Below are 21,122 nucleotides of genomic sequence, written 5' to 3'. Positions count from 1 at the left end.
AGCTCTCTCAGCTTGTCCTTACGACAGAGGGGTTCCAGCTCCTGTACTGCTGTGGCCTTCTCTGGACACGTCCATGTCTCTCCTGTGCTGAGGGCTCCAGAGCTGGCCCCAGCACTGCAGGTGGAGTCTCAGCAAAGCGAGCAGAAGGGCAGAATCCCCCTCCTCCACCCTGGCTGCCATCCAGATACGTTTGGGTCTAAGCAAGAGAGCACACGGTGCTGACTCACGTCCAGCTTTTCACCCACCAGCACTCCTATGTCCATTTCCCCAGCGCTGCTCTCCACCTTTTCATTCCCCAGCCTGTGATGATACCAGGGACTGCCGGGACCCAGGTGCAGGACCTTGCTCGTGGCGCTGTTGACCCTCACGACGTTCACAAGACCCCACTTCGGCAGCATGCCCAGACCCCTCCGGATGACATCGCATCCCTCGGGCACGTCAAAAAGACAGCAAACGGTGACAGCTCACCCTGCCGCCGCTGAGAACACCCTGCAGCGGACGGCGGAACGAGGCCCGGCCCGGCCCGGCCCGGCCCGCCGTGTCGTGTCGTATCGAGTCGAGTCGTGCCGTGCCGCGCCATGCCGTGCCGTGCCCCAAGCCCGGCAGACCCTGCTCGTTCCGCCGTGCCCCCTAAGCGCGCGCGGGCTGGAAGGCATCACGTGACCACTCCCAGGCCGCGCGGTGCTGGGGGGAACGTTGTCACGTGGTCCCGCAGTGGTGTGGGCGGGACTTATCTCAGCGGAGAGGGTGTGGCCAATACCCTGACCTTCCGCGCGGGTGAAGAGGCGGGGCGTGTGACGTAGTTCCGCATCCGCCTGGGCGTCGGGGTGGCGGTGGTGCTGCGGGCCGCCGCCTCCTGCCTCGCTCCTGGCCTGCGCTGCACCTCGCTCCTCCCGCTCAGGTACCCGCTGGCCTGGAACCCCGGTCTGCCGCTCGCCGGGCCCGTTAGACAGCGGGAGGGAGGGATGGAATTGGGGGAGGAAAGGGAGGAGGTTCCATCCTATACCGCCCCCGGGGGCCGCCGGGCCGCAGCTGCTCTTCCCGTTTCAAACCCCCAGGAGAGGCGGGCGGGGGGTGCCGCCGCCTCTCTCAGCCCCGGTGAGCTGCAGAGCGGTGGTAGGGTGAGTCGCTGGTCTCGAGGGAGTGGCAAAAGCCAGCCTTTCTCTGTCGGGAGACCCGCAGCCTGGGGAGGGCGGATCGCTTCGGGGTGCCGGTGGCGGCCTAATGGCTGCGGCCGTTTTCCGTTACGTGGGGCTGGCTTTGCTGATGACTACAGCAGAAGGGGCTCGTTTGTGGCGATCCTATTTTACTCTGTGTATCGGTGGTAGCTGCTGTGTCTTGACAGGATAAAATATTTTGCCGGCCTCTGTCTATGCTAAATGGTCGTAATCTATAGATGAGTATATAAATGGATGTGGATCGCATGGAAGCCACTGTTTAACTCGGAGGTTCTTCACGGTAAAATGTCAAAATTTCACAGTTCATGGGAAGTTAATTTTATCAAATGTTAATTTTCTTAAGGTGGCTGACTTGCTGGGAAAGCTAGCACTGTGTAGTATCAAATAGCAAATTGCTTGGAGAGGAAACTACTTACCTGACAGGTTTCATGTCTGAAACAAAATTTGATTCTGGGTGAATTTCATGGAAAACTGTTAATTTGATGCTGTTGAACTTTATTGTTAGTGGATGAAAGAACACACATAGCTAGGTTAATGGGTAGACAAAGCTTTTTTCCACCCCCGTCAATTCTATGAATAAATTACTCATTTTTTAAAAAATAAAACTGACACACCCTGAAGCTGCCCGCCCCAGGATCTGTGGAGACTAGCAGCTGGTATAGAGACTTGTGGTAGATGTCAAGCTACTCCTGGAAAAAGCATTTTTTATATGCTTAAAACTTGAGTTCATTCAAGTACATTTTAACAGTGCCAAGTCAAGGCGTGGAGGATGCCAACTCTGTGCAGTGAGATTGTGCCCTGAAAAGCAGTTATCTTTGTAAAGAGCCTCTGTTAAGGAGCAGGAAGGTGTGTGGTTTTGTCTGCCTGGTCTTGTCCATTTGAGGCTGCAAATGGAGTATGACACACAGTATTTATGTTTTTATTGGTGGGGGAATGTGACACACCAAAACCCCTCCAGTGAGGGTGTCACTAACACTCAGGGTCAGTATGTTCATTTCATCCAAAACAAATAAAAGTAGTTAAGCTGTTACTTCTTGAGTATATAGCTTTGGTATGAGGGAAACACACATATTTTTAAATAGCTTTTTACAGCTAGTTCAGGAAGACTTCTGAAGGATTGATAACAGGAAGCTAAAACTGTAAATGAGAAACAAAGCACACTTTAAACATGAGGATAACGTGATAGGAATGGACTCCATATCTCTCTCTGAAAGTTTAGAGGCAACTCTGGAAGCTGCCAGACTAACATCCTTGCAAGATTCACAGGGAAGGATGCTTTGGAAAGGAGTAATCTTTGGCAGTGGAGACTCACTGTTCTCCACTGGGTTTGTGTCACAGCTGGCACACTAACAAGCCACCTCGGAAGTGATAAATGTCTGCTGGGTTTGGAACCATCTGCTTGTGAGGTGATGATCATCTGAAGTGATTAGATCCGGTCTTGGTGAGGAGGCAGCTGTGAAACAATGGCCTGTCAAGGGTGGAAATGTGGAATAGATTACAGTTCCTTTTGACTTTGTATCTTACAAGTCTTCCAAAGCGCTAAGGCCTCTATTTTGAAGAATTATCTGGTAGTTGATGATTTGTAACAAATGGAACATTTTGATTATTGATCTGAAATAACTGTCCTGAAAAATCTGAATTCTGTCCTCTGTGTCAGAACAGAGAGGGAAAGGTGCAGAGCTCACCAAATCTCATGTAGCTCCTAATGATGTAAGTGTTGGCTTTCCCCTTCAGTCATTTTACCAGTAGTCTTTATTCTCCTGAGGAATAAATATCCATGCCAGACAAAAGTGATCGTGTGCTACAGCAGCGTAAAGGCATTAAAGCTAGGGAAAGGCCAGCTATCAAATGTTGATGCTTAATGCCTGAAGGTGTAAGCTGCAGAAATTTGCATGTTTTTGAAAACATTTAGAAGCTGTCAAAGATTTGGTCTCTCTTCCATTTTATCTGTGTAGCTATGTTGGGTAGTTACACTTATGTGGGCAGAAATCTTGTTGTAGATGAGGTTATGCTGGTAGGTATTAGTCATGTTACAGTGACAAAAGAGCCTCTTTGCTGATCGAGCCATGCCACCCAGTGGAAATGCATCAGAGCCTGTTGCATCTAGGAGGCATTTTTTCTGAATTTGAAAGATGATCATGGAGACAGGAACTAAATCTGGCACATCAAGTGTTCGGGAAATGTCACACAACTCAAAAAAAATAGGATGCTTAGTTTTGGATAGCTTCAGTAAAAGAGAGATGTGTTTTGGACAGCCCTTTCTAACAAGGGCCTCTAAGGACTGATGATGGATGAAAGGCAAGAGCATGGGAAAAGCTGCTACTATATCCATCAGTTCTGCTTGGGCTGGATGCGATCAGAGAGAATTTAAAGCTTTTGCAAACCACATTGGAGCTGGTTTATGGTGGAAGCTGTTTAGTGGGATGGGTTTTGTATATCACACATGACACCATGCTTCCAGAAACAGGGTTTTCACAGATCCCTCTGAAAAAATCACTGGTTGGTCTTGAAGGCTGTTGGTTGAGCTAGCTTGGCAGTGGCACGTCAGAAGAGTGCTTCCCAACCTTTCTCCATCTTCCACTTACTTGTCACCTACCTGCTGTTAATTTTTAGGAGCAGCTCATGGGAGTCCAGGAGGGCTTGGACTGTGGTCTGAAGATTTGGCTGTGTGAGATTTTTGTGTAGGTGCAGTGAGGTCCTTCATGTTCTCTAATCCCTCTCCAGCATAAAGGAGGAGAGAGATTCTGTTCCAAGACACCTTTTGGGTTTTTTTGAGAAATGGTGCCCTGGCCAGCTGATGAGGAGCTGGCATGCCCTGCAAAAGTGGGGGATGTTTCCAGGGGCGTTGGCCTGCGGAAAACAAAGGGAAGCTTATCTTGCAGCCCAGTGGATTCGAGCAGGACTTCACTTTGATTACTGCCAGCTCTCTAGACTTTCTGCTCCCTGCCAAATCATTTAAACTCCTGGACCCTTCTACTCACTCTTTCTTCCTCCCAGCTCCAGGGAAGAATAATTAAATGTGGCAAGATGGATGTTTAGGACACAAATTGGCTTTTCTCTGCTCATAGCAATGCTTGTGCAATGCTCTTCTAGGAAAGCTTCAAGAGAAAATGGTCCATCTGTTAATTCTGCTGACAAAATCAAGGCACCATTCAGCACATCCTTCTAAACTCTTGAGCAATGGGTGACTTCAAAATGGAGCTACTTGGAGGTTTTCTGCCTGACAGCGTCTCCAAGTCCAATTTGTGAGCATGTGGATGCCTTGGGCAATACTTTTACAAACTGTTATTTCTGAAAGGTTTTGTTTGAAATTCTTTACACTAATATTGAACAACTTGAGTGAAATGTAAATTCTAGATTAAAGTACAAATTAGTCCATATGTTGTCTGAATGTGTCTAACAGTAATTTCAGCTTCTTCTTTATTAGATGAAGGTGGCAGTACCCAGATTCGATCTATGCTTAAAGAACATCCCTGAAGTAGGCCATCCTGTCTGTAAGAAGATCCTTGACATGCTTGGCATTCACTCAGTTATTCCAAATGTTGCCAACAAATGTTGCTCTAGTCTGCTTGCCAAAGGAAAAAAGCTACTAAGTCTCATTATAAGCTATGCTTAACCATGCTTTTTTAAAAAATTCTTTTTCCATAACTCATGCAGCAGAATTGTTTCTTTAATTTTCATGGCACAGTTGAAATTATCTGCTGACAAATATTGGGGATATTTGTTGGTATTTTGTCAGCAGGCCTGTTTATCTGTCTTTGTCCACTGATTTGACTTGAATTTACTGCTCTTTGTCACTCTTCTGACAGATCATGGCATTTTCTTCTGAGTTCTCCTGCAGGTCTGTTTCCTTTCTCCTTTCTCTTGCAGCACATGTTCTCTCTTCTTCTGGGGGCTTTTGTCAATCTCTCTTTGATCTGGTTTTCAGTTGGTCTTATCTGATCTTTACTTCTGCCTAAAGAAAGGATGGTTCTCTTGGCCTGTTTTGGTCTTGCTCTTTGCTAACCTGTTGGGATTTCGTCCTTATGAATACATTGAGATGTGCACTTGCCTAAACAGTTATTTTTATATTTTTTTTTTCTATATTATTGATTTCTTACATTTTGTGGCTTATATTAAGTGGTTTCTGTGTCTGTATAGGTGAATTGAACTAAAGTGCAACTGAAAAGCACACATCAGCTTCTGGTTATGATTGAGCATGGCACATTAGATATCTTTTTTTAATGAGCTCTCTTAGTATAAAAAAGATTTATTGAAGAGAAGTCTAGCTCTGTCTGATAGATGTCTCTCACTTTCCCAGTGTAGTTGGCTTCTCAACTTAAAACCAGCAGTCATTGAGCTGAATTGATCTGATACAAAGATTCAGGTATCTGCTTGAAGGAACTTCTACTGTTCATAAGCTAATGTTGGAGCTGTAACAAACCTTTGGATTCATGTGATTATGCCCCAGTTGTCACCAGGGTGCCAGCTTTGTAGGTGTGTATCTCCTAAAAGCTTTATTTAAAATTTTAGGTACTTCTAAAATGTTTGTTTAAATTTTCAGGTACTTCCTAGAAGGCTTGCTTAAATTATTAGGTGGAACTCAAGAAGTCCATTGTGTTTTCACAGGTGTCTGGGTTGATCATTGTCATTACAAATAACTTGGGAAATGAGATGAGCAGTGAAGCCATCCAGGAAAGTAAGGATTAAGTAATAAAATGGCAGATATCATTCAACTTTGATAAATCTGATGTAATTCAGGGTAGATAAATGTAAAGCAGTGCCTATAATTTCATATATCAAATGATGAGCTGACCCTTAACACCAAGGAATGAAATACTGCCACAGAAGTGCCATTTCTGTAGTGATCCAAAAGCAAATGAAACATTAATAAGTATGAGGAAGGAAATAGAAGGCAAACCAGAATATGATTAGGAAACTCTATAAATCAGTGGTTATCCCACATCTTGAATTCTGTGTGGTTCTTTCTTGTCAGTCATCTCAAAAGATACAAAAGAGTTGGAAAAGCCTCAAAGAGAGGCAGTGAGAATAATCAAAGCTGCTGCACAAGGGTCAGTGAAATAAGCTGCAGCTCCGCCTGGGGCAGGAACAGCTGAAAGAAAATGGTGAAAATCTGTAGAATAATGATCAGCATGGGCAGAGCAGATAAGAATAGACCTGCTGATTTCCTCAGCTGCAAGAATGATGGACCAACAATTAGAACTAGTAAGATCCAGGTTTAGAACAAAAAAGAAGGTACCTTTTTGTGTAACAAATAGCAGGCCTGTGGAGTTCCTTGCCAACGGGTGTTGTAGATGTAAGCAAGGAAACTAGATATGCTTGTGGAAGTTATTTGAAGTTTATCCATAGAAATTACACACAATTTAGGAATTCTCCAAGTTTGGAATCATTTAACTACTAGAGTGAGTGTCATCCCTATTCTTGCTCTTTCCTGCTGCTCATTGTTGAAGATAAAATGGGCTGTTGAGCTAAATGGCCTCTTGCTCTGTTCCAGCTCTGTCCTAAGAGTAAGAAAAGGTGTAGGTAGTACTAAACTTACAGCACAATTTCAGGGAAGACAGGAGATGCTCATTATTTGCATTCTGTGATTTATCTAATGCAGCTAATAAGCCTATGTGTCACAGGCTACCTGTACAAAACTCCTGCCTCTGAGACCAGTCTCTGTGTTAAGTCCTCATCAACATGAAAAACAAGTAGTATTTTATTATGGGGGTCATCTTCGTGGTAGTATTTGTACTCTTGACTTCTGTTTTGCATTTTTGTTTCTCTCCATCTCCTAAACTCTCCTTTAAAACTTTCTGTCTGCACTGGGGCATGTTCACCTATTTCACCTGCCCTTGGTTATCTCTTTAACATCTCTTCACCTCTAGTCAGTATTTTTTTGTCAGTTAAAATGAATACAATTTCAGCTGCCCCTTTTTCTGTGGCTATTGAAGATGGACAAAGCCAGTCAGCCTTCACTGTGGTGAAGCTCTGGAAAGCTCCAAGTGAAAAGATAACACATGACTTCTTGGTCCCTACAGTCATTGCTTCTTGGAAGTGTTGGGAAGTTAGAAGTCAGGTACTTGTTAATGACATCATTGTCATGTCTGTGTTAAAAGTCATTGAGTGTAAGGGCATCCACTGCCTTTAGTGTGTTCTGAAAGAGCTGGGATAAACTATTAGCAAATGACACTTTTATTTCTGACAATAACATCTGCATAGGGATGTAACCATGTTTTGGTTCAGGTGCATTAACTTCACCTGCAAGTAGCCCAGTGTACCTTAGAGTCCCAGTTTAGAAAAGACTTGGAATGCTTGTCAGGCATCACTGTCTGGGTAGGCTGTATCAATATTTGAAGTATTTTTTCTTAGTGTAATATGACCCATTTACATTATGTGTGAGTCCTGCCTGAGGTGAGACAGGCAGAGGCTGAAGACTTTGGTTTTTCTGAGAAGTTTTTCCAAGAGGAAAGTATTTGGGTGGCACATGTCTGTCCCGGGCCAGTCATTAAAACAAAGCCGCTGCTAAGAGGTGCTGCCAGTTCAACACTTGGCGTGGTTTGATGAGACAGGTGTCGAATTTGTCTCCTGAACTCTTGATTGAAATACTTTTATTACTTTCAACAAATTTCACTTTATCTTACCTTACTTTTCAGCAAAATGTCTGGAACTGATGATTTTTCGGTAAGTAACAGTTTTTCTTTCCTGAAGATCAGCCAGTTGTTACTTCATTCTAAAAGCTGACATACTTTTCCAAGAAGAAGGGGAGTTCACAGCTGAGAGGCCATTTCCTCTGTATTGCAGTCGTGGTGTTTTCCTTTTGGGTAGATGTAACAGCCTGTGGATTAAACACAGGAAGCTTCCAGGTGCTTTATGGGTTCTCTTCTGCTGTGATAGTAACAAAGGAGTTGTGCTTTAGTAGTGCCAGAGTAGCTGTAATGGAAATCTATGAAAACCTTCCTGGATTTGCGATGAAATTGCTTATTGCTACGTGTGGTAGGTTGCCTTTTATCTTTGGCTTTCTAAATGTGGCGTGTCAGAATGCCTCGTCTTGCCTTAGTGATAGGAGCTGCACAAAAATGAATGTAATCATCTCTGTGCAGCAGCAAAGAACTCTTCCTCCTCCCATTTTGGCAGCTGAAACATAGAACACGTAGTGGGTGAATATCTGCAGCGAGTAAGGCCAGTAACGTTTTACATCCTCACTGCTGCTTTATCTTTTAGTTGGCAGATGCTTTACCAGATCAGTCGCCTGCTAAAACCTCCAAAGTGAGCAGTACAAAACCCGGTCAGCAGCCTGGTCAGCCACCGCAGGGTTGGCCAGCTTCAAACCCGTGGAACAACCCAAGCGCTCCCCCTGCAGCACCTGCCGGACTGCCACCAAATACGTCCGCTTCCAGCGTGCCATTCGGACCTCCTCCAACAGGAATGTATCCTTCAATGCCCCCTGGACCGCCTGCTCCATTTCCTCCTCCTCCTACTGGACCCTCTTGCCCTCCTCCTGGTGGTCCATATCCACCCCCAACTGTGCCAGGTCCTGTCCCACCAGGGCAATATCCTCCACCAAATATGCCCTTTCCAGAGCTTCCAAGACCTTACGGTGGTCCAACAGAGCCAGCTGCGCCTCCTGCTCCTGTTGGGCCATGGGGATCCATGCCCTCTGGAGCATGGGGACCAACAATGGGAGGGCAGTATCCTGCACCTAGCATGCCATATCCACCCCCAGGGCCATACTCTGCTCCTACCCAGACTCCAGGGGCTGCGCCAACAGTACCATGGGGTACAGTTCCACCCGGAACATGGGGACCTTCACCGCCAGGTCCATTTCCTCCACCCACAGGATCATATCCAGCTCCAGGACTATATCCAACACCCCCTAATCCTTTTCAAGTGCCATCTGGTCCTGCTGGTGCTCCATCAATGCCTGGTGGTCCCCATGTGAGTATCTGATTTTGGTTTTGAATGACTCTAAAATTTAATACTTCCAGGTGTGGATGTTCAGTAAGATCTAGTAGGGCAGGTAAGGAGCTTCAGCACATCTATCTTTTGTTCTGCAGTCAGTGGAATGAACATCAGCCAACTTCTTCTGAAATGCTTAATTAAATACACTAAGGTGGTGAAATTCTATCAGGTGTGACACCATATACTAAGTCATCTTCCACTACTGGGAAAGCCTCCTCTACAAGGCAAAGAAGGGGAGAAAAGCCTTGTAATAATCCCTGAAAAAGAACATATCTTAGTCTCTCTAATGGAGAGAGGGGTTGCTTCTAGGGCGCAGAGCGGGAGGGAGCGACAAGTGATAAGGACGAGTTTGGTTTTAATTGAGAATTCTTGTGACTGAATTCACTGCTTTGACAAAACCTGCATTGACCCTGAATTATTGTCTCTTGCAGCCTTATCGTTGAACACATTCTGGGCAGCAAAATACTGTAGCTTTCCACCTTCATCCACTACTTACAGAGATTTTTACAGTTTTTGTTTCAGTAACGTTGGGGCTATGAAGAATTCTTGCCTCTTGTATGTGCATTTGGAGGTATGAAGGAGCGGTTTGCCTAAATTTACCGTGCTCATACGCTGGCATAATTGTTCGGTTTACTAAAATGAATTACGAAGAGCAGAAATCGAACTAACGTCTGTGGTTCTTATTGTTGGCAAGTATTCCTTGGAAAAAAAGAGGAGCTGCCAAGTAAGGATGATAAAGAAGCAGGCCCAAGGACTTAATAATGTTAATTCTTCAATTTCCATGAATGCTTTAAGTCTTTGTTGCCAGACTTGTGCTGGTCACTGAATGGATGGATAGTCATATTTTGTCTATTTTCAGGTTATTCTAAAATGCCAATAAAAAGTGTTTCAAGATCTTTTTTTTTGTCAATAAATCTAATTCTTTGAACGTGCTACAGTAATTCAAACTACAGAGACAGAGGATGTGAACTTGAAGGTTTTCTCAGCATTTTGTATATACTCAAACAATCGCTCAGTCTGGGACTGCGGAGGAGAAGACGCGCGTTGGAAACACTCGGTCTGACTCGTCAGCACACTGTTCGTGTTCACAAACAGGCATTTATGTGCAAATCAAATAACCTGGATGTGCAGCTAACTTTGAATCAACAAATGTGAGTTTTATGCATGCAAATGAGGACATCATTTTGCCAGTTCTCATTCTGTGGTGGTTGGAAGTTTGGCTTGGTCTGTGTAAAGAGAAACTGATCCCCATTTAGGTAAGGTACTTCCCTATTTCTAACCTGGGTTCTAGTCCTTTAAAATTTGACTTTGCTGCTGGGTTGTGTAAACCCAGCAGACTTTTTAGAGTCCCTGGAAACTGAACTTGAGCTTAAAAGATCAAAAAATCCCAACCTGACAACTCCTTTCCCAGCAGTTTAGTTCTGTCAGCTGCAAAGATCCTTACTGCCATGGTTGAGAATGAGGAGGTCTCATTGGGTCTCTGCTGGATGTTGTGATAGAAGTCCTCTGTTCTCAGCCAGGTGTCTGCATACCTCACTGAGTAAGTGTAACTGGGGAGTAATGAATGTCTGGAAGTCTGTGCACTGCTGTGTAGCTGTCCCTCCTCCTTGGAGGCACGCAGTAAGTTTTCATATTCTTGCCATATCTGTGCAAAGAGCATGCAAGGGGTTTGCTGCAATGCTAATTTAGCATTACCAAGACACACAGCCATGTGTCAGTGAGGAGTTCTGGCACTCTTTGTGGTACTTCATAGCCTAGACTTAGACCACAGTTTCTTTCGTCCCCAGCTGGGGATATCCTAACTTAGCTTCTGTAAGTAGAATTAGGAACAAGTTTTGCTTAACATGGTAGCTCATTAGGGGAGTCTTTGTATCACGGAACTGTGAAAGTGAATTAACTCTCTTCCAGTACCTTGTCGTGACTTCCTGCATGCATGTGATGGACTTCTTCAAAATGAACAGGGTGACCTGGAGATGATGCTTGGTAGAAGTCTTAGCCTTTATGGCAAAGTCCTGCAGCGTTCTTGCAGGAGAAACCAATCAGCTAGGCTGTGGCTGGTTTTAATCTAATGTCATGAAAGCTCATAGCAAAGGTATGTGTATTTTTTGTCTTGGAAAGACAATACTGGAGCTGAACAAAAATGTTTAACATCTCAGCTTACAACCAGCATCTGTAACCCTAGAAGGAGGAACCTGAAGTGCATGTCTTCACTAACCTTAAACAAGCCCCAATTGCCCCCCGCCCCGACAGACTTGGCTTAGATCTTGGCAAGACTAATTAACATAGGAGAACATTGACTTACATTTGCTCAAGTGCTTTTTTGATACCTGCAGCCTTAGATTCTAAATCAGTGTAATGAAAAAAACCCCACCCCCACTCATTGCAAATGAATGGATCATGCAGCAGCAGCACTCCAGTTTGCAATTGCACTGGTCAGGTGTCTTTGCAGGGAGCAGGGAGAGGTAGGAAAAGATAAAGCAAACCTGGTAAGTGATGGTCTTTTGGAGAGGGGAATTTGTAAAAGTAACTAGACTTCTAGGTTCTTCCTGAAATAGGCAGGATTTATTACTGGAACATTTAGGCTAAAATTCAGTATATATGGGATGTTTTTTCAATGTATATTCGTATTTCTTGAGGTCATGGAAACTGTTTCATAACCCCTTTGTTTTTGTGAGCAGAGTTCTTTGCCTAGCAGTGAAAAGGGTATGTACCTGTTAATCTATTGTGTAAAAAAAGAAATAATAATAAAAAAAAAGGAATAAAAAATTAAAAAAACAGAACTCCAGTTGTCACTATATACTGTGTAGTAACTTTATCACATGTTATGTCAAGTGTGAGCAACTTCTGGCCTGAAGCTTTTGCAATGGAATTTGTACATTTCTATGCATCGTTTTGAGTTCAACTGCTGAGGAGTTCGTTTTTGACTTGTGCTTTGAGATCGACATACCGCATTTGTTTACAATATGAAATATAAGCAATCACATCTTTAAAAGTAGAGATTATCACCTGCTGCTGTATTTTCTTTAGATGATGAAACAAAATATTTGCTGTATGATAGTGAGAAGCTATAAATACAGGATTTGATATTTTTTTGAAAATGCTGTCACTTTTGTATAAGATTAGACATTAAACGTATTTTCAAGACTGTCGTCTTCACTGTTTTTCAATGACTGCTTTTGACATGCTCTGTGTAGACTTTTTGCCTTGAATGAATAGTGGAAAAAAATAGGACATCCTTGATTTGCAAAGACTGAATATAAAATCAGAATGACTTGACTGCTGTGAGTGTTTTTCCTCTTCCTTTTGTGAGCTTTGCAGCCTCTGTGCGTAAGGCGTATTAAACGCGGATGTGACCGTTGCTCTGTCGTAGCCTGTCGGCCTCGCCTTCTGCCTCCTCACAAACAGCTTTGGTAATTAAGACAGAAAACATCTGATCTTGCTGCTTCTAGGAATGGAATATGGCTTGGTTTTTTTAACCTGTGGAGAGTGAGATGTGTGGGTTTTTTTTTCCCGGCTCTGAACAATTTCTGTGCTAGATTGGCATGTGGGTGTGGTAAGTGACCCACAAACCAAGGTTTTTATGCACTTGTCATGGGTTTGGGTTAGGGTGGATAATAGTGTTATTACTGGACTAGATGACCTTTAAAGGTCCCTCCAGGGCTTGGCAGTGGCCTGAACAGCAAAGTTTGGACATCACTCATCACTGCATTTACATTCTTCCTATATAGTGGTTTGCAGAATGGTTCACAATAAGCTGGCCAGCGCTGCTACCTTTGTCCATGTCTTCAGCCTTTCAGGAAGGTAAAAGTGGCAGCAGTGAGTAAAGAGAGGAGACAACAATGTTTATCCCCTCTTAAGACTTGGAACACAAGCTCTTAGAGTACATGCTGAACGTGATCCTTACATCTGTTAACAGAACAGTGTGTGGCCAAGGGTTTATCTTAACATCTTCATCTGTGAGACAGTCTGCTCCTGCGGATGCCTCAAATGATTCTCTCACAGCTCTTCTGCTTTGGTAGAGATGAGGACATGGGTGTGCTGGTCCAATTGTGTTGACTGCTGACTGCCCTGCAGGCACAAAAAACTTTAATAGCATTTTTCTGGACGATGTGACAAGTGATGCTTAGCTATGCAATTCCTAGGGAAGTAGCTAGTTTGAAAAACTGTTCCAGGAACCTTGCAAAGTGGTATGTGCATGGTTAGATCCACTGTGCAGCGTGGGTTTAGTTCTGGTGTGTTGCTGTCAGGGCAGATGCCTAAACTCTATCCAAGCAAGTTCAGACCCATTTCTGAGTGCAAGCATTGATTCTCTGTCCAGCTTGTTTGACACTGCCTCCACAGTCCAGAGGGTGGGATGTTAGGAAAGTTGTCATCAGCCACTCAGTAGCAGGGGCCCTTGGGCATCTAAGGAAAGACAAAACTTCCCATACATTAGGTGGTTTGGATTTGAAGGGACCTTTAAAAATCATCTAGTCCCATCTACCTGCAGTCAGCAGGGACATCTTAGACTACAGCAGGTTGCTCAGAGCCTCACACAACCTGACCTGTGAGGGCTTGAGGAAGGGCATCTACTACCTCACTGGCAACCTGAGCCACTGTTTCACCACCCTCACTGTAAAAGAACTTCTAGTTTAAATCTTTCCTCTTTAAAACCATCACACTTTTTCCTGTCAAAACAGGCTCTGCTAACAAGGTTGTCCTCACCTTTCAAGTACTGAAAGGCTGGAACCTTCTCCAGGCTGAACAACCTCAACTCTCTCAGCCAGCCCTCACAGCAGGGGGAGTTTAGCCTCTTCAGCACCTACTCCCAACAGGTCTCTCTCCCCTCGGCTGAGGACTGCAGAAATGGACCCAGTAATGCAGGTGGGGTCTCAGCAGAAAGGAGCTGCCCAAGCTGCTGGGGATCAGCCCGGGACACAGCTGGGTCTGGGCTGTGAGTGCATTTCATGTCCAGCTTTTCATTCACCAGCACCCCTAAGTCTTTTCTTGCAATAGTGGCTTTCCCATTTCTGAAGGACAAAATTCCAGCCATTCAAATGCTGTTCCAGGCCCTTCAAGCAGCCGCTATTCATCAGGCAGGTAAGAGATCCCTGTATTAACTCATCTGGCAAATCCAGAAATGCAAGTTTTAAGCTTTTAATCTAGGAGTACATGCTGCAGGATTAACTGTCAGTGCATTGCACGTGGTAGTGTGGTTACCCCTGAGATGTCTGGGGAAAGATCTCAGGTGGACTTGGGTCCAGAGGCACTCTGTGGGTGGATGTTGGTATCTGTGACGTTGGGAGTGGTGAGCTCTGCGCTGGCTGGCTGGGCTCCACCCAGCGTCACTGATACCTGGGGGTGTGCCAGCTGTGCACAGGCAGGGGTTGCAGTCCTTCAGGTTATGGTCTGGAGAGGAATAATGGCTAGATAGACATGGTGTTTACATGCCTCGCTTGGTATTGACCTGGCTTGCAAAATACATTTTCAAAGCAGTTGTAAGAGAAGGATCACAGAATGGTAGGTATCGGAAGGACCTCCGGAGATCATCTAGTCCAATTTCCCTGCTAAAGCAGGGTCACCCAGTGCACAGAATCACAATGTCCAGGCAGGTTTGGAACCTCTTCAAAGGAGACTCCACATCCTCTCTGGGTAGTTATAACTTATCCTCTGCCATCACAATTCAGGGGAACTTGAGTTCATGTGGTTCACAAACATGTGGACACCCAGTAAGCTGAGAACAGCAAGGGAAAATGCTCAATTTTTGGCCACTCTTGCCTGTGGAATCTCTCAGGTGAGTTGGAAATACCATGTTAAAAGCTGTGTGCACCAAGGCAGTCTGCTGCTGAAAGGCAGTACTTCTGCACAGAGATCTGCTGGTCGACCAGGTTGAACCATTTGATGATGATCGTTTTAGAAATGGAGGCATGGGGACTTTGTATCCTCTTTGCGCTTATGATAAAGTTAAGTCACAAGTTACACCTAGATAAGTAAAAGGGATAGTCAGTGTAATAGTAGAAGTATTTCAGCTCTGTAATATCACTTTCCAAAGGGGTTCCCTCCCTGTTAAATGAGAGATGAAGAGATAAACCAGCAGTACCTGTGTTCCTGTCTTCTCCATCTTTCTCAGCATGCTCAGCAGGGAAGGGCCATGCTGAGAAGTCACCTGGAACGCCTTTGGGTTAAATTTCAGGTCCTAGTTCTGTTGTCCGCACAAGATCTTACCTGCTCTTCCAGATCCCTGTAGTGATTAGGGGAGGGAATGCTTTTAACACTTAAACTCTTGCATCAAGCTATGCCATCAATCACCAGATTTGTTCTGCTTGGCAGTAATGATAGTTTAATTTCCATCTCCTTATCTCTTCCGCCTCTGCCACCACCCCAGTTGTCTTTAAACCAGATGACTTCTCTGGTCTAACCCTGTGTACATCCCACTAAGTGTTCTGCTGAATGGAGCAGAGCCAAAAGCTGTCACTGCTGCAGAGACTGTGGCCTTGGTGAGGAGACACTTGTTTTAGGCTGTTTATTAGTGGAGGGAAACTCATTCGGAAGAGGAGCTGGAGCACGCAGCCATTCATAAGAATGTCATGCTCTGCATAGGAACTAATTTCTCTGAGCTAGAGAGGGATGAGCCATTTAAATTGCTAACAGTTGGATCTTGGGAGAAGGCTGGGTAGAAGTCAGGTACCCTGCTTGGGCCTTATCCTGTTGCTGTCTGGTTCTGAGTGATGTTGGGGCTGGAGATGGCATCCTCAGTGTGAAATGTGGGCAGTTCTTTCCAGTGTAGAGGAAAAGTTCCTGCTGGTGGTGGAGCTCATGTTCTAAAGCAACACCAGGTCACGTTGCTGCAAAACTGGATGGTGGCATGAGAATAAGCATGAGTTGGATCAGGAAAAAGGAGAAATGTTTTCACTAGGTGGTGGAGTCACTATCACTGGAGGTGTTTAGGAAGAGACTGGATGGGGCGTTTGGTGCCATGGCTTAGTTGACTAGACAGTGTTGGGTGATAGGTTGGGCGTGATGATCTCAAAGGTCTTTTCCAACCTGGTTAATTCTATTCTATTCCCTGTGAGGACAGTCACACATTGGAATTGTGCAGAGTCTGTCCTTGGTGGTTTTGCAGGCAAATCTGGACAAAACCCTGAGCAGCCCTGGGCTGATCTCAGAGCTGGCTCTACTCTGAGTGGGGATTAGGAACCTTGTGATGTCGCTTTCACCTGACTCTTGAAACATTCACATTGTATCATGTCTAGTTAAAAACAAACATGGATTTTATCCGTTCTTGAAACAAATTCAGAAAGAAACAAATTACTTGCAGCTTTCATTAGGGTTTCTTGGGCTTAGTCTGGTTAATTAACGCAGTGTTGTTTTGGGGTAGATCTGTGGCTTCTGGTGGAAGCTCAGCATGTGCTAACAAGGGGTGAGCTGGCAGGGCTCTCCATTTTACTAAGCTGATAAAGGATAATGAAAAATGAATGTGTACTATGGTGCCTTTTCACCAGAATGTGCTTACTCTGCATGATGTGGAAAGCTCTGCATAGTGCTTTGTAGGACAGAAAGTTTTCAAAGGGGGCTTCAATCCTGTGCTTTCTAATTTGCCTCAAATCCCTTCAGTTGCAGGGCAACATCCTCCAGCACAGAGCAGGTGGCAGAACATCCAGTTGTTGAGTTAGATGCAGGCAGAATTCATGCTTTAATATCCTGCTGCTTGTTCTCAGTCTTCATTGCACTGTGGGAAGCTAGAGCTGGTTGGTGCTTCTTGAGGAGATGATATCAGAGCTGTTGTTTTGAATGTTTTTTAATACAGGCACTTCAGAGTCTCAGCAGTTTCCACTTCACTCTTTCATGTTTGCATTTCAACCTTGATGCTGTCCTTGTTTTCCTGCTCGGAAAGCTGAGCGTGAACACCACCACATAACCTGGAACATGGGGAGATGTCCTCAGTTTGCACCAGAGGAGGTTTAGGTTGGACATTAGGAAAAAAATTCTTCACCAGAAGGTTTGTCAAGCCCTGGAAGAGGCTGTCCAGGGCAGTGTGGAAGTTGGCCTCCCTGATGGCTGAGTGGTGAAGGCAATGAAACGACAATCCATTGTGCTCTGCACGGGTAGGTTCAAATCCCACCCTTGTCAAGTCTCCAGGGACTCACAGTCCTGGAAGATGCTTTCTGGACCTGAGCAAAGCCTTTGACACTGTCCTGCACAACATCCTGGTCTCCAAGCTGGTGCAGTATGGGTTTGATGGGTGGACCATTCAGTGAGTAAAACCTGGCTTGAGGGCTGCACCCAAAGGGTGGCTGTCAATGGGTCCATGTCCAAGTGGAGGCCAGTGACAAGAGGGGTCCCTCAGGGATCAGTACTGGGACCAGTGGCATTGAGTGCACCCTCAGCAAATTTGCTGACAGACATGCTGGAGGGAAGGGAGGCCATCCAGAAGGACCTTGACAGGCTGAAGAGGTGGGCCCGTGAACCTCATGCGGTTCAACAAGTCCAAGTACAGGGTCCTGCACCTGGGTTGGGGCAATCCCAAGCACCCAAGTAGGCTGGGCAGTGACCGGTGTAAGAGCAGTCCTGAAGAAAAGGACTTGGGGGTGCTGGTGGATGAGAAACTCAACATGAGCCACCAGTGTGCACTTGTAGCCCAGAAAGCAAATCACATCCTGGATTGCAGCAGCAGAAGCACAGCCAACAGGTTGAGGGAGGTGATTCTTCCCCTCTACACCGCTCTGGTGAGACCCCACCTGGAGCACTGAATCCAGACCTGGAGCACTGAATCCAGTTCTGGAGCCCATATTACAGGAAGGATCTGGAGGTGCTGCAATGTGTCCAGAGAAGAGCCACAAGGATGAGCAGAGGGCTGGAACACCTCTCCTGTGAGGACAAAGTGAGGGAGTTGGGGCTATTCAGTCTGGAGAAGAGAAGGCTCCAAGGAGACCTTATTGTGGCCTTCCAGTGCCTTAAGGGCACCTAAAAGAAAGCTGGGGAGGGACTTTATAGAGTGTCAGGTAGTGATAGGACTAGGGGGAATGGAACAAAAATAGAAATGGGTAGATTCAGATTGGATGTTAGGAAGAAATTCTTCCCCATGAGGGTGGTGAGACACTGGAACAGATTGCCCAGGGAGGTGGTGGAAGCCTCATCCTTGGAGGTTTTTAAGGCCAGGTTGGATGTGGCTCTGGGCAACCTGATCTAGTGTGAGGTGTCCCTGCCCATGGCAGGGGGGTTGGAACTAGATGATCCTCAAGGTCTCTTCCAACCCTACCAATTCTAAGATTCTATGGTGTAAAAGCTGTGTGGATGTGGCACTCAAGGGACATGATTTAGTGGTGCACCTGGCAGTGCTGGGCTGATAGTTGGACTCAATATACTAAAAGTCTTTCCCAACCTCCACAGTCCTATGATTCTATGGAGATGATCACATCAGTAGGTCCAAGCTGCTGCTGCCATACTTCTCATGCTGATTTTCTCCTGCTGGCCTGTACCAAATATCAGCTTACCTAGTTGCTAAAAAGAATCTGTGGAGTGACACCAAGCAAAAGCTGCTCTGAGTTTCAAAGAAAGCTCAGATGCTGGGAAAAAAACCGAGGTCATGACTGATGTGTAAAAGCAAAGCCTTATGTGGTTCCTCTGGATTTTTGTTCTTCAGACTGGTGGTTGTCAGCAGCAGAGGGCAGTGCTGCTGCTCTCAGCCCTCCTGGCTGCTCTCTCCTTGGCAAATCCTCCCTGGCAGAGAAGCTCTATCTGGTATTGATTATTTTTAATGTTGAACTTGGAAAAAAAAAAGAACAGCAACAACATCTTAGTGACTTGCAGTGCTGTTTGTGAGCTGTGGTCATCACTTGCAACTCTGCACAGCCTTGTATTGCACTGCATTAGGATTTTGATTTCTACAGGAGCAACACAAATATTCTGCATGCCAGATGTGAATCTGAGCCCTGTTTAGTGCAAGGTTTCATAGGAGAATTAATTTCTGCGCTCTGCAAAAATTGAGTCTCAAAAGCTGTGCAGCAAAGAAGGAAAGCCAAACAAGCTGCCAGGGACTCTTATGGAGCTCTTCCTTCTCCCATCTCTTTTGGTTTCCTGAGCTATGGTAAAAGCCACCTCTTGCAGTTAGACTTGATGGTCTTAATGGTCTTTTCCAACCTAAATCATAGAATGGTTTGGGTTGGAAGAGACCTTAAAGATCACCTAATTCCAAAATCCTTGCCGTGGGCAGTGACACCTCCCACTAGACCAGGTTGGTCAAGGCCTTCACCTCATCCTATTGCCACAAGCCCTTGTAAAAAGTCCCTCCTCAGCTTTCCTGTAGCCCCCTTCACATACCGAAAGGCTGCCATAAGGTCTCCCTGGAGCCTTCTCTTCTCCAGGCTGAACAGCCCCAACTTTCTCCTGTCCCCATAAGGGACGTGCTCCAGTATTTGATCATCTTTGTGCTCCAGGTGGGGTCTCACAAGAGCAGAGTAGAGGGGCAGAGACACCTCCCTTAACCTTCTGGTCACACTTCTTTAAATGCAGCCCAAGATATAGTTGCCTTCTCTGCTGGCTCATGTTGAGTCTGTCATCAAACAACACCCCCAAGTCCTTCTCCTTGAGATCACCCTCGAGCTACTCCTTACCCAGCCTATATTTGTGCTTGGGATTGCCCCATGATCCTGTGATTGCTGTTGCAATAAAGCCACTTGGAAGTAAACTATTCAGAATGGTTGTTATTGCAGCTGCCTTTCTGCTGGGTCAGGCAGAACCATCCTGTTTTTCATTGGTGTTCTCATTTTCTTTCTAACCCTACATGATCAGGGCTTTTGCCATCTTTGTGGTGCTTCTTTCTGATGGCAAAGATGGATCTGGGCCAGCTGGAGGCAAGAATTCCCTAAGGTCTGTTTGTCTATGTGAGCCTTCCACCTGCCTGCTAGCTCAGGTTCTACACCCAAACAGAGGCACAGCCTGAATTTGGTGGGGTTAGGTTTGAACAGATCCAACCCGCTCCTGTAACCCAACACTATTCCTTTTGGCTTTTTAGGCTGGGTTAGTTTTCTCTAAGGTTGAATGAGACGGATGCATGATTGGACAAGCATGGCCAAGAAAAGCACCAGGACCTTCTCTTTTTGATGGCAACAAGTCATGGGGGTCTTTAATCCTAATCTGCATGAGAATTTGGGATCATTCTGGGAGTTTTCTATCTAGTTATTAAATAACATTAGGATAATGGCCCTTCCTTAAGGGTCTCTGGGCAGTGTGCTGAGCAGAGCTTGGTGCAGAGGAGGAGGAGGTAGTTACTCATATTGAGTTTGAAGCCAGGTGTTTTGTTTTTGTTTGGTTTTTTGAGGACTTTTGTAAGTCTCTGTTGACACAAATCGCTTGAAGACTTGGAAAGCAATTAAGGCTCAGATTGGCATGTCAAATGTGAAGTGCTTCTTCTCATTTATTCATCTTTAATAACATAAAAGCCCCACACTGTAGCATGGGTTTTGCTCATCTGCAGCATCAGCATTCAAAGCCCTGTGAAGCTTTCTGGAGGTGAACTTGCTGTTCTCCTGGCACTGTCAGAGCAAGAGGGAACTGGGTAAGCTGCAATTTTGCACCACTTCTTTGTTTTCTAGGAGACGGAAGCTGCAAAGGCATGAGCTTTGTAAAGAGAAACTGAAAGGGAGCTGCTGTAGGAAAATATGAGCAAGTCCAGACTTGTTTGTAGATGTGAGCATCTGGGATGGTGCTGTGAGTATCAGTGTGCTTTATCTACTTGCTTCCTTTTACCATCAGACTTGAGTTATTAAAATTCTGAACTTTCCTCTGCACTGAATATTTCACTAGCACTAGAACAAGGTGATATTTGGGGTGGGGGATGAGTAATCTCAAAAAAAGGCTCTATGAGGATGAGTGGAGCTGTTTTGAGAAGTGCTGGGAGGATACTGTGTTCAGTTTGAGGGTCCTCACTATGAGAAAGATATTGAGGTGATGGAGAGTGTCTAAAGAAGGGCAGCAAAGCTGATGAAGAGTCTGGAGAATATGTTTGGTGAGGAGCAACTG

The 21,122-nt window shown here is 45.3% G+C and overlaps 1 protein-coding gene across 1 annotated transcript; it reads left to right on the top strand.

Annotated features, from left to right (window-relative positions):
- The first annotated feature begins 794 nt into the window (after positions 1-794).
- On the top strand, positions 795-12,398 carry MAPK1IP1L (mitogen-activated protein kinase 1 interacting protein 1 like). Its single transcript, XM_068149049.1, has 4 exons — positions 795-901; positions 7,817-7,844; positions 8,385-9,098; positions 9,554-12,398. Exons 2-4 carry the CDS (start codon positions 7,821-7,823, stop codon positions 9,563-9,565), a joined length of 750 nt encoding a protein of 249 aa, XP_068005150.1. The 5' UTR covers positions 795-901; positions 7,817-7,820; the 3' UTR covers positions 9,566-12,398.
- Positions 12,399-21,122: the final 8,724 nt, after the last annotated feature.

The sequence above is a fragment of the Melanerpes formicivorus genome, unplaced genomic scaffold, assembly GCF_026170545.1.
Source record: "Melanerpes formicivorus ecotype bairdi unplaced genomic scaffold, bMelFor1.0.p_v2 SCAF_17, whole genome shotgun sequence".
NCBI lineage: Eukaryota > Metazoa > Chordata > Aves > Piciformes > Picidae > Melanerpes > Melanerpes formicivorus.
The sequence above is the reverse complement of the archived record's forward strand: the minus strand, read 5'-3'. Positions and strand labels throughout refer to the sequence as shown.

Bases quoted from the DNA above. Each gene is read 5' to 3' on its own strand.
- MAPK1IP1L (XM_068149049.1), top strand. From the start codon at position 7,821: ATGTCTGGAACTGATGATTTTTCG. The intron at 7,845-8,384 runs GTAAGTAACAGT...TTTATCTTTTAG, and splicing joins CTGGAACTGATGATTTTTCG to TTGGCAGATGCTTTACCAGA.